Here is a 13,408-nt window from a genome sequence, read left to right on the forward strand (position 1 = left end):
TGAGAGCCCATCCCACGTAAAGGGATACACTCTGGCCCTGGACACATGGGGAAGGGCCCAGGCCCAGCACAGGAAGATTTGGTGGACTTTGGGGAGTCCCCGTTGAGGGCCCTACCCTGCCTGGGGAGTGGTGGGTGGTTGGGGTGGGGGGTAGGCTGGGAATGGGGGAGGAGGGATGGGGGTGAGGGGAGGGAGAGGGAGAAGGGACTTGCATGTGAAACAAGCTTGTTCCCTAACTTGAACTAATAAAAAAAATTATCTTGTGTGGGGGCTGGAGAGATGGCTCAGTAGTTACTGACAGGGGACTCAGACCAGGAGTAATGGCTCACAAAGTCCTGTAACTCGAGTTCCAGATCTGTCGATTACCCTTCTCTGACCTTCACCAGTACTAGGCCCCACAGGGGACACCCACCCACACATGCAGGCAAACATTTATACACATAAAACAAAAACAAACATATTTAAAAGGAAGTTTAATTTTTGTTTTGGTGAGTATCTGTGGGAACATGTGTGGCATGTCACATGTGTGAAGGTCACAGGACAACAAATGGGAGTTGGTTATCTCCTTCCACCGGGTGGGTCCCCAGGGATGGAATTTAAGATTTCCAGCTTTAAGAAATATGGAATATAAAGGATATACGATAGGTAGGGTTTTAGTTGTGGGAGTTGTAGGGGGGAGGGAAGGGAGAAGGGAACTGGGATTGTCCTGTAATTCAATCTTGTTTGTAACTCAAATAAAACAAACAAACAAACAAAAAAGAAATATGGAATATGGAAACTGGCCACCTCTGGTGGCAGGCGGATTTGAGTTTGAGGTCAGTCAGGTCTACAGAGTGAGCTTCAGGAAGGTCAGGGCTACACCCTATGTCAATAAACAAAACAAACCACCAAAACATACAAACATAAAAGGAATATGGGTATACCTTACAGCTATGTGCTACTTTGGTGTTCAAGACTTTATGGAAATATTCAGGAGTGACCGGTGCGTGCTAATTTATCACCGGGTCACAAGAGCTGTCATAACTAGCAGTTCTTTTCATTTCCTTGCACTTGAGCGTATGGAAAACCGGGGGATTTTATACCACTTACAAAGCACAGAAGATTGAGATATTGAAGTAGCTATTCTGCTGGACTCTGGAGCTCTTTCATGCCCCCATTATATAAACTGTACAAAAGCAAGACGCCTAGTGACTGTCCCTGGCTACCCTACCCAGGGAAACACGAAAACAGACCAGGAACCCAGGGCATGTGGGTGTGGCTCAGTGGTAGTAGGGTGTTTGCCCAGCAGAACACGTGAGTGCAATCAGTTACTATAATGGATGAGTTTCTTGAAAAGCTAAAGGGTACACACTCCAGCTCACATCTGCTCTGAAAAGCCTCGTCCAGAACTACTCTCTGCAGCTTTCGCGCCTTGCCTTCCCCGGCACACCCTCTGTAGGGTTCACTGTTCTCCACCCTGGACATCAGTCTCTGTACCTAAAGGCGGGCTTTTAGAGGGAGGATAGGCACAGGGGAGGAGACAGGAAAATAGAAATCGCCAATTCGTCCTTAACTCGAGCCCCTCGCGGGCCTCACCCCTGCTGTGGGGGCTGAGATTGGAGAGGAAGTGGGGAGGCTTCAATCAGTCCCTCACTCCCGCGCCCTCATGCCCCCACCCTTCCCGGCTCCGAGGTACTGCGCGCCCGGGCCCCGCCCGGAGGAGAGCGGCGGACGCCGGCGCGCTCGCGGGTTAAAGTGGAGATCTGCCGGCCGCGGGAGCCCACCAGACAGGTCCTCAGCGCCCTCAGCACGCTGCGAGCCGCTCAGCCCGGAGCCAGGCCCCAGGGCAGCCCCGGAGACCGCGGTGGCCGGATGCGCGGGTGCGTCACTTCCGGGCGGTGCAGCGGCGGCGGCTTGGAAGATGGCTGCGCCCTGTGGCTCGGAGCTGCCCGCCAACTCGCCGCTCAAAATTCCGAAGATGGAGGTGCTCTCCCCGGCTTCTCCTGGCGACCTGAGCGACGGGAACCCATCACTGTCCGACCCTTCTACGCCGCGGGGAGCCTCCCCTCTCGGGACGGGCAGCGCGGCGGGCTCGGGGACCGCGGCGTCCGGGGGTCTCGGGCTGGGGCTGGGGGGCCGCAGCGCTGCCTCGTCCTCGGTCTCCTTCTCGCCCGGCGGCGGCGGCGGTGGCGGTGGCGGGGCTGCGGCGGCCGCTGCCGCCGCCTGCCGGGGCATGTCGTGGACGCCGGCAGAGACTAACGCGCTCATCGCTGTGTGGGGAAACGAGCGGCTGGTGGAGGCGCGGTACCAGCAGCTGGAGGGAGCCGGCACGGTATTCGGCAGCAAGGCCCCCGGGCCGGCCATGTACGAGCGCGTGTCCCGGGCCCTGGCCGAGCTGGGCTACGAACGGACCCCGTCCCAGTGCCGGGAGCGCATCAAGGTAACCGGCCGCCCTGCCCGGGACAGCGAACCAGAGGCAGAGAAGGCGGGGAAGCAGGCCTGGGGGCGGGGGCCGGGCCGAGTACGGGGCTCCCCTCCCGGGCCCCGGGTGCCCCTCGCGTCTCCTCCGCCTCTTTCTTCTCTCGCTGGGAAGGGGCGCTTCTTTCCAGATGGCCGCCAGCCCGTAGGTTTCCTGAGTTTGAAGTTGGGCGTGTCTGCCGCCGCCCCTCTTTCTTGCCAATTGAGGATGTTCCTGCGCTCTGAAGTTGGTAGTTTCTTGTGCGCGGGGCCGCACTGTCGCCGTTACGGCTTTGTTCCCAGGTAGAGGGGCTCTTAGGCTGAAGCTTTCCAGTCGGGATGGGATTGGTGAAGGGCAGCAGGGGCCCGGTGAACGCCCAGTGTAAGACTTTTCAGTAAATGATGGAGTTTTAAGAAAGAGCCTTGGGACGGCTGGCCTTTTGTGTCAGTCGCATTGCTTGTCACTTGAGGTGGTAAGGACTAGTAAGATTTGAGATGCTTTTGAAGATTTGGAAAGGCTTAATGAAAGACAGGCTGTGTATGGTTATCGTGGAGGTGGAGGACACCTTGAATGTTAGTCTGATTGAGGGTTGCACTGGCATTTGGATTGGCGATCTCTTCAAAGTTAGTTTGGCTTGAGAGGCTTCTATTTCTGAGGAAGCCCTTTCTTGACACCCAGTTTTTACTGCTTTAGTTACAGTGCCGGATGCTGACAAGTAAAACATTGTGCATCTGGCCATCCTTGTGCATCTGCATGTTTAAATGCGGAGGCTTAATGTGGGCTAAATTTTTACCATCAGCCCTCGTATCGCTTTGCTGTTTTTAATGATTTGTCTAGGCGTTCGTATCTGTCTTTTGCAGACAAGGAGCTGTGTTTTAGTTATGTTCTCTCACTGATTCTAGAGTCTGCTAAAAGTTTCTCCCAGTTTTCATTGGAAACATTTACAGTACTTAATTATACTGATAGTTCAGGCACCTTTTCTGGGGAATGAAAAAACGTCCTAGAAGAGTCATAACTGAGAAGGACCAGATTAGCAAACAACCATAGAACCCAATAACAAGAGTTGAAAGTAAGAGTAGTCACACTGAATCAGGGAGATTGTGCCAGAGTTCATGAAGTCTTGACTGCTGTCATGTGCATTTGAAGACATTGTTACTTAGAAAACTTGGTCTAGAATCGGCTATTTCATTATTACCAACTGTTCAAGGAGTTTGGCACCCGTTAGAAAGTTACGTTAGATTATTTGATAATGTACATTTGAGGATTCATATTGAGCTCCGTTAAACAAGAATGTCATTGAAATAATATGTAATAGTGAACAACTATTGTTCTTCGGATTTCATTCATTGCTCTCTATTCAGGGTCATTCTTGTTAAGTTTGGGACAGTTTCTTTGCACTGTTGTGGATAGCATCTGTTCACAAACTTTTCTGGAGTTCAGAGAGTGTCTTGGGCATTTGTAAACTATGCCTGTTTTCTTGATTTTTATTCATAGGACTTTCAAAGTGTACTATCAAAAACTTGCTGAATGTAAATCTCTCCATAAAATTGTTTCTCAAACAACCAGGGAATATCTAGTTGGAATGCTTCATTGTCCAGTTATGAGAAGGAAATCTAAAGCAAAGAAAGGAGATTGAGCCTCTGAAGAATTTAGAGGATCAGTTTACCTGTTTTCAGACAGGTAAGACCAAGTTGACCTCAAACTTTTAGTGTTTTGAGAATCTGAGATGATGGTTCTGTGATACACTGCAGCAATTAACAGACAAGGTGGACTGATAAATGATTTGTAAAGTGCTTTGCTCTAAATGGTTTCAGACTCTTTTGTTAATGTTGCTATTTCCTGCTAGAATTAAAGACTCTTTAAGGACAAGTTCTGGTCTGTCTTGTCCATCAGTACACTGCCAGACAGTAGACACTGGATGCTTCATTCACCAAATGAAGTTTAGAAAGAATTTTGGAAGGCATTTTTTTGTTGTTGTTGTTTCTGTGATAAAACACTGTCCAAAACCAATGTGGGGAGAAAAGGGTTTATTATTTTATCTGACTTACAGGTTACAGTCCATTATTTAGGGAAGCCAGGTATCTTAGTTACTTTTTAAAATTGCTGTGAAGAGACATCATGACCAAGGCAGTTTTGGGGGCTTGCTTACAGTTTCAGAGGATGAGTTTAGGACCATCATGGTGGCAGGCAGGCATGCACAGCACTGGAACAGTAGCTAAGAGCTTACATTGATCCTCAAGAAGGCAGAGAGAGAGAGAAAGAAATGGCCTGACTGGGATTTTGAAACCTTAAAGCTCACCCCCAATGACACACATAACAGTTCTACCAACTAGGGACCAAGCATTTAAATATATGAGCCTATGGGAGCCATTTTCATTTAAACAACCACACCAGCACAGGAGTTCAAGGAAGGAATATATAGGCAGGAACTGAATTAAAGAAACACTGCTTACCAGCTTGCTCAGCTTACCCTTTTTTAATAGCTCAGGCACACCTTCCCAGGAGTGGCACCACCTATATTGAGGGGGGCCCTTCTACATTAATTAGCAGCTAAGAAATGCCTTACAGACTACAACTAGTTTGGTGGAGGCATTTCTTCAATTGAGGTTCCTCCTCAGGTATGTCTGAGTTTGTGTTAACTTGATAAACACTGTGACTGAATGTATAAGTTTATAACAGTGATATTAAAGTTAAAAATATAGGTTTTGGAGCTAAATTTGAAAAAAAATGTTCATTAAAGTTAAGTTTCAAAGGGCTGAGACTTTATAGCTCTGTGGTAGAGTGCTTTCCTGTTTGTTTTTTTTTTTTGTTTTTTTTTTTTTTTTTAACAAGGCCTTGGAATCAATCCCCAGCACTCTGGACCAATCCCAAGACAAAACTGTTACTACATCCCCAAGCTTTGTCCCTTTAGAAAAGTATAATGCCATCTTAAGCACAGAAGCAAATGTAGTCACTGAAATTAATAATTATGAGATAGCTGACCAGGGAATAGAGATCATACTTAGGAAAAATGGAATGGAGATCATACTTAGGAAAAATGCAACCTCAAGTTCTCAGAGTCTTTGATCTAAAATCAAATCTTATCTTTGGGTTCCAGTTTTTAGAAATGCCATCTTAGAACAAGTAATTTGAAAGCCTCTTGTCACCATTGTGTTGATGACAAATGCAAAAAGAAATTCAGGGGGCTGGAGATAACTTAGGGCTTCAAAGTGTTTGCTGCAGCAGTTTGTTGTGTAACTCCACCTCCAGGGGATCTAATGCCCTCTTCTGGCCTCTGCGGGCACTCATACATACATGGAATGATGGAGCACACACACACACACACACACACACACACACACACACACACACACACACACACAGAGAGAGAGAGAGACACACAGAGACACACAGACACACACACACACACACAGAGAGAGAGAGAGGGAGGGAGGGAGGGGCATGCATTTATGCACATAAATGAATCTGAAAAAAGAAGAAATCCAGTCAGTAATACCTTTGTAGTTGTACAAAACAAATAAAGAGAACCAGAGAGTTTTTAGTTCTTTTTTTTTTTTTTAAGATTTATTTATTTTATCTCTTTTAGGGGTGGGGTGTGGGGGTGGTCTTGAGACAGAGTTTCTCTGTGTAGCCCTGGCTTTCCTGGAACTTGCTCTGTGGACTAGGCTAGCTTTGAAACCAGAGATCCACCTTCTTCTGCCTCCAGAGTGCTAGGATTAAAGGCTTGCGCCACCACCACACAGCTGTTTATTTTATTTTGAGTGTTTTACCTACGTACGTGTGTGTGTGTGTGTGTGTGTGTGTGTGTGTGTGTGTGTGTGTGTGTGTGTGTGTGTGTGTGTGTACACCTCCATGTGTGTGTCTGGTGCCTGCAGAGGTTAGGTTGAGGGGATTGGATACTTGAAACTGGAGTTATGGATGGTTGTGAACTACGAAGTGGGTGGGTGCTGGGAGCCAAACCCTGGGTTCTAGGCAAGAACAAGTGCTCATTACCATTGAGCCATCTCTCTAGCCTCAAACCAGGAAGTTCTTATATAGAGTAATGCAGCTTTTTAAATGTAAACTCTGGGCTAGGGGGTTAGAGCTTGTGCTTAGTATGAATTGCCCTCTGTTCTATTCTCAACATTGCAGAGCAAACAAAACACCTTAACAGGATGTAGGCAATACTGTAATTGCTTTGCAATCTGTTGCTCCCTTGTGGTGTTCTCAGTAAACTATTCTTAGAAAAACAAATCAACAGAAGCCTTAATAACAGGCTTACAGGGAGAAAGAATACCATGTGAGTCAATTATATTTCTTTTGTAATATATTTGAAGTGCCTCTAAGTATTCCGATATGTAAAGTCAGTAAAGGGGATAGAAAAGATGAGCACCCACAGGAGGTTTACAAACATCTCGTTCCAGGGGATCTGATTTCCTCTTCTAACTTCCAGGGGCACAGGCATACATGCAGACAAAACATCCATACATATTAAAGAGTCTGGGGTATTTTTAGAGATTAGATATCAGTTTTTTGTTTTTTTGTTTTTTTGTTTTTTTGAGACAGGATTTCATGTAGCCTAGGCTGACTTTGAACTTGATATGTAGTTGAAGCTGATCTTGAACTTCTGATCCTCCTACTTCTCTACCTTATGAGTGTTGGGATTATAGGACTGTACCACCATGCCCATCTCTAGTAAATAATTTCTTCTTGATTTGAAAAGAGATGAATAATAATCAGTTTTCCATTTAGATCCTCCCTCCCTCCCTTCCTTTTATGTGTTTTTTGGAAATTGGATCTCACTATGTAGCCCTGGCTGTCCTGGAACTCACTCTGTAGACCTGACTGGCCTCAAATTTACAGAGAACCAGATCCACCCGACTCTGCCTCTGCCTCCCAAGTGCTGGGATTAAAGATGTGTGCTACCACTGTCCCATTTAGATACTTTCTAACATGGAACAGCCTTCCTTATAAGAAGGCATGGGAAATCTGACTCCTCTCCTAGCCCCTTGGTACTTTCTTTTTCTTTTTTAAAATTTATTTATTATGTATACAACATCCTGCTTCCATGTATATCTGCACACCAGAAGAGGGCACCAGATCTCATAATGGATGGTTGTGAGCCACCATGTGGTTGTTGGGAATTGAACTCAGGACCTCTGGAAGAACAACCGGTGCTCTTAACCTCTGAGCCATCTCTCCTGCCCCTTAACTACTTTCTTTAAGTATATTACTTCTCTGGAGTGTTCTTGTTTTTTTTTTTTTTTTTTTTTTTCTTGTTGTTGTTTGTTTGTTTGTTTTGAGACAGAGTTTCTCTATTGTTTTGGAGCCTGTCCTGGAACTCTTGCTCTGTAGACCAGGCTGGCCTAGAACTCATGGATATCCGCCTGCCTCTACCTCCTGAGTGCTGGGATTAAAGGCGTGTGCCTTCACCACCTGACTGTTCTTGTTATTTGTACAATGAAAGTGTTAAGATTATAAATATTAATAGCTTTTGGATTTTGTTCCTGAAGTTCAACTTTTTAATATTGTTCAAGTGACTGTATTTCTAAACCTACAATATTTTAATTGAAAGTCAGATATAAACATTGTTTAGAGTTGCAGAGTTTCATTTGATGTCTGTTGTGATGTTGGTATTTGTTCTTTTTTTTTTTTAAATAGATATGTTTGAAACTGCTTTGCTACACAGATTGTTTATTCTGAAATTTTCTTGCATTTTTGTTTGCCAGAAGAAAATGTGATTGCTTACAATTCCAGCTCAATTTTGGAGTCAGATAAACAAATACAGGGGCTGTTTTTTTCTTTTTCTTTTTCTTTCTTTCTCTCTCTCTCTCTCTTTTTTTTTTTTTTTTGGTGTTGTCTTGTTTACTTTGCATATTTTTTTTCTATAAACTTTTTCTTCCTTCATATGTTCACTCACCACATGGACCTTGAGTGGAACTGTCTGCTAGTCCTTAGAATACAAAAAGGACTGCTAAATACAGTTTCTGTAATCTCAGTGCTTTTACTCCAGCTGAAGCTTGTACACACACACTGAGGAGTTGAGAAGATGTAGGAAACACAAGTGATGCTATACAGAGCAGTACTTGATTAAGTGGCATAGGACTGAAGCAAATTGTAAGTGTGACAACTTCAAAGGGGGGGCCATCTTCTCCCTGCATCCTCAGTAGTTGAAAGATCTGTCTTGACTTAGAATTCATAAAAGCATTAACTTCTGAGCCAGATGCCACATTCACACTTCAGTCAGTTAATCTGATGCACTGAAAACCTTGTTCTCAAGTCCCATATTTTTGGATGTTTGCCAAAAATTTGCCTCTTGAGAGTTGGCTTTATGTCTCTGAACAGATGTATATGTCTAGCTTTGCCTGCAGTTGAAAGGCAAGGTGACTGTGTGTGACCTAACAAACTTGCCTTTGTTGTGTTTGTTCCATGCTGGTTAACTGTCAGAGTAGTCCTGTCTAGCAAACGAAACAGTTTTTTTGGGGACGTTGCTTAGATTTGTACATCGAAATACATTTTTGTTTGTTTATTTTTTGTTGTTGTTGTTTAGGAACCAAATCACAGTACAGTGTATTTGGACTTTTATTTTAGCATATGCCTTCTGTTTGTGAGAACCAGTAGAGCTGAAATAACTTGGAGCCAAAAGATGCTGCTCTCCTTGTACAAGCATTTTAATGCCCTACTGACCCCTGAGGACTTTCTTTGGTGTTTTGACAAGACTTTTCTTCTTTGTGTTGAAAGATCTCCAAGAATGTTGTAAACACATAACTAGGTCCGGTTAGATCTTTGGCTTATCATTTGTTGCGTATTCTAATTCTGTTCTCCCCATCTTCTCTTCCTGTCACTTGAAAGCTTGTTTATCACGTAGAAACTTACTTGTTTGGGATCTTGGAGTATGGATCAGTGCTGGAACTTTTATTTGCCTAGCCTTGTAAGGCCTTGGGTTCTATCTATAGCACTGTATGAAACAGTAACAGCCACCAAAACCAGTTCCTTTGAACAGAGTATGGTGGCTCATGCCTACACTCCCAGCACAAGGGAGGTTGAGCAGAAGGTTAAGGCCAGCCAGGCTATATAGAGAGGTCAAGGTCCTCCTGGGCTAAGTTATCAAAGTCTTATCTGTCTCATGAATCTTACACTAGGACTTTTAGCTTTAAAGAGGTGCTAACAAGTCCCACTAGAATTGTGAATGAATGGGATTCTCAATTATATCCTGGCTTTTTTTTTTTTTTTTAAATGAAGAGTAGAGTTTAAATGTATATCAGGGCCTGGTGGTTGGTGGCTTACGCTTGCAATTCCAGCACTCAGGAGGCAGAGGCAGGAGGATTGCAAATTCAAGGTTGGCATGAGCTGCATGAAAAGTGCCAAGCTAATCTGGGATACACAGGAGACCCATATTGGTTACTTTTCCCCATTGCTGTAACAAAATATCTGACAAAAGCAACTGTGGAAGGAAGGTTTATTTTGGTTCACAGTTTGCAGATGTAGTCCATTATGGAAGGGAAGTCATGCCAGCAAGAATTTAAGGCAGCTCTGAATGTATTGTGTTTACAGTAAGGAAGCAGAGAGATGAGTGCTGCTGTTCAGTGAGCTGCCTGTTTTTTATTCAGCCTGAGACCTCATCACATAGGGATGATGCCACCAGCATTGGTTTCCTTCCCCAGACCTTTCTGGAATCCCCTTCATAGATATATTTGTAGCTGTGTTTCTCTTAAGTGAGTCCAAATTCAGTTTTAGCCACCATAAAAAAAAAAAAAAACCAAAAAACAAACAAAACAACAACAAGACAAGACAAGTAAAGGGAAACATTGAGAAAGTGTACAGGTATAGTTAGCTGGGTATATAACTGTGGTAGAATCACTTGCCCAGCATGGATAAGCCTTGGATTCCTTCTCCAGGATAGCAAAGGGGGCATGGTAGAACAGTAGAATCCCAGCACTTGGGAGGTATGGGTAGGAAGATTGAGACCTCAAGGTCATTCTTGACTCTGTAGAGAAGCTGACCTGGGTTATGTGGGATCCTGTCTGAAAACCCAAAAAGGAAAAATATGAAACAAGCCATGTAGTGTAAACATTGCATTCCAATGAAGCTTTCTGTGATGATGGGAATGTTTGTATCTGTTCAGTTTGATTGCTATCAAATACACGTGCCTACTGGCCCCTTGGAATGTGACTAGTGTGCCCAAGTGACTGGATTTTAAATTATATTTAGTTTTGATTAAATTGCTTTGAACTTTTTTTTTTTTCTTGTGGGGGGGTGGTTTGAGACAGGGTTTCTCTGTGACTTTGGAGGCTTTCCTGGAACTAGCTCATGTAAACCAGGCTGGTCTCGAACTCACAGAGATCCATCCGCCTGCCTCTGCCTCCCGAGTGCTGGGATTAAAGGTGTGCGCCACCACCGCCCAGCAAGTTGCTTTAAACTTTTAAATAAATTTTTAAATAGGCACTTTAACTAATGACTACTATATGAAAGTTAGAGTATTAAAACACTCTTTTGGTTTGATTTTTCAAAACAGGGTTTCTCTGTGTAACAACTGTGGCTGTTCTGGAACTCACTTCGTAGACAAGGCTGGCCTCAAACTCACAAAGATCCACCTGCTCCTGCTTCCCAAGTGCTGGGACTAAAGGCCTGTGTCACCACCACCTGGCCCTAAAGTGCTCTATAAAAGGATTCCCTTGGCTACATTCTCAGACCTCTAGGGGAAGATTAGAGTTCCTTTCACTTGTCATGCCATTCTATTTCTCTGTAAGGGGACCCTTGAAATGGTTCACTGTTCTAGGTAGTGGAGATTTTAGTTGAAGAACTAAAAGTATTCTAAGGTCAGTTGACTAGGGCAGGTACTAAGTTCTTGGTTCTCAGGCACACAAAGTTTATGAGGATTTTGTGTGATAGTTGTGCGATAGTAGAAAGGCCTTACACCTGCTCTACCTGTTGCAGTGGACACTAACACAAGTGCTGTTGAATAACTGAAATGTTACCAGAGTGACTACAGAGTTTTGAATTTAAGTGTGAATGGTCACATGGCTCAGTGCTGTTATATTGGCCAGGACTTTGGAATTATGGTGTGCAAGTTTTTCTGCTGTGTAGTCTCCGTAGACTTTTTGAAATTCATGTATACTCTAAACATTTTTAGACAGTAAAAATTTAGATCAGGAGCTGGAGAAATGGCTCAGCAATTAATTAGGAACATTTGTTTCTATTAACAAAAGACCTTGGTTTAGTTCCCAGCAACCTCATGGTAGCTCACAGCTATTCATAGCTCCAGTTCCAGGCTATTTGATACCCTCTTCTAACCTCCATGGGCACTGGATAAGAATATGGTTTACATAGATACATATGGGTAGCATTCATACACATAAGATAAGATGAAATAAATCTAAAAACATTTAAAATTTTTAAAGGAAATTATTAGAAACTTAAAATACTAAGCCTGTTTGGGTTGAATAAGACGAAGATGACTGAAATTTATGAAAAATGTGCTCTGAAACTGAAGAATCCTTGTAATATTCTTATTGGTAGATATATTGAGGAAGAATATTCTAGTTACATTTGAAAGAAGCAGTGTCTTAAACCTATTGTCACTTTGGTCATTCCAAATTCAGAGACCAAATTTTATTCCTAAAAATAAACAATGGTTTGACACTAATCCCTAAGGTTTTTAGGTCCCTGATCGATCAGCAGAGGAAAGCTCTGAGTAGCTTTTGGATATCTTTCTTGCCTGATAACAGTGGGACTCGATTCTCGAGAGCCAGTGTTTCTTTAAGTAATGTCTGAAATAAAGACCTTAAGTTTTCATTATTTACAGTAAGTGTTTGAGAAGTATAGTGGTGTGCCTTTACCTTAAAGGAATTATACACTGAAGAACCAGTTACTGGGCAGTAAAGTGTGTACAGCTGTGTTGGCAATGATACTAAGCTCGTGTGGTGCTTAATTGGGCAGAAGGCAGCTGATGAGTTTCATGGTGCTCAGGAGCAGAGTAACCTGGATTCTTCTAAACAGTGGAATTGTCATAGTTCCATCCTCCCTCCTCCCAGCAGGGTTTCTCTGTGTAACAGCAACAACCTTATCTGTCCTTGAACCTCACTTTTCGACCAGGCTGGCCTTAAACTCAGAGATCTAACTCCCTCTGCCTGCTGAGTGCTAGGATTAAAGGTGTGTGACGCCACTGCCTGGCTATGTTAGAAAATTTTTAAGTGATTATTTAAAAAGCAGTGCCTTTTAATTAAAGAACAATTTTCTGTGTTAGTACATGGCCTGTGATTTAGGATCTGTGAATGATTGCTTCATAGTGTTGTAAAGAAGCATCTGAAAGAGTAAACTGGTAATTTCATGAGGGCATTTGAGTGAATGCACCAATTCTAGGAAACATTTTTGATGATTAGCGTAATTTTCTAGTATTGAACTGTGTAAATATCTATGATTGCATTTCATAAAATTGATTTTAAGGAAACCTAGAGTTATACATCTTTATTTGACTACAACCCACAAAGCGAATATATTTTCTTTTGGGGACTAGTACTCACATTACTATCACATGTACATACATATAATAGAAATAAGTTTTACAAAATAAAACTTACACTATATAGTTTACACTATATAGTGCTACATTGAGCATATACCACAGACTGTTCTAAGTGCCTTACAAACATTAACTTGCTGACACCATGTGCACTTTCCTCCGATAGGTTCTGTCCTATTGGAACATAGGCAGACCAGCTTCAGAGACTCTTTAATAACTATGAATATGGAAACATCTAACAGAGGCGGAACCTTCTCCTGCTATGCCCTCTTTGTTGTCCCCTGGTGTCACACTGCTTTTCTTTTTCCCCAGTTTTTGCCAATACTGCTTCTCCTGGTAACCCAACCTGAGGCACTGCTCAACCATCCTATCTGTAGCACTGTGCTAGGTCTCCAGACATTTTACACCTACAACTGGTATGAGGAAAATGAGAGGAAGGAGGATACAGGCATCTCAGGGTCATGTTGTCC

At 43.4% G+C, this 13,408-nt stretch overlaps 1 protein-coding gene across 14 annotated transcripts in view; it reads left to right on the forward strand.

Moving 5' to 3' along the window:
• The first annotated feature begins 1,369 nt into the window (after window positions 1-1,369).
• Msantd2 (Myb/SANT DNA binding domain containing 2) overlaps window positions 1,370-13,408 on the forward strand; it is a 35,748-nt gene continuing 23,709 nt past the window's right edge. For 3 of the 14 annotated variants that reach the window (XR_003484668.2, XM_027411824.2, XM_027411825.2), the window contains exon 1: window positions 1,376-2,419. Coding sequence is in view for 7 of the 14 variants with exons in the window: in XM_027411824.2 (XP_027267625.1) it covers window positions 1,646-2,419 (774 nt within the window). In the remaining 7 variants the exon portion in view is untranslated. Of the gene's footprint in view, window positions 2,420-3,931; window positions 4,118-13,408 lie in introns of those variants that run through there. The other 11 variants (XR_003484670.2, XR_003484671.2, XR_003484667.2 and 8 more) reach the window with 9 other exon arrangements.

Source organism: Cricetulus griseus, chromosome 4 (genome assembly GCF_003668045.3).
Source record: "Cricetulus griseus strain 17A/GY chromosome 4, alternate assembly CriGri-PICRH-1.0, whole genome shotgun sequence".
Taxonomy (NCBI): domain Eukaryota; kingdom Metazoa; phylum Chordata; class Mammalia; order Rodentia; family Cricetidae; genus Cricetulus; species Cricetulus griseus.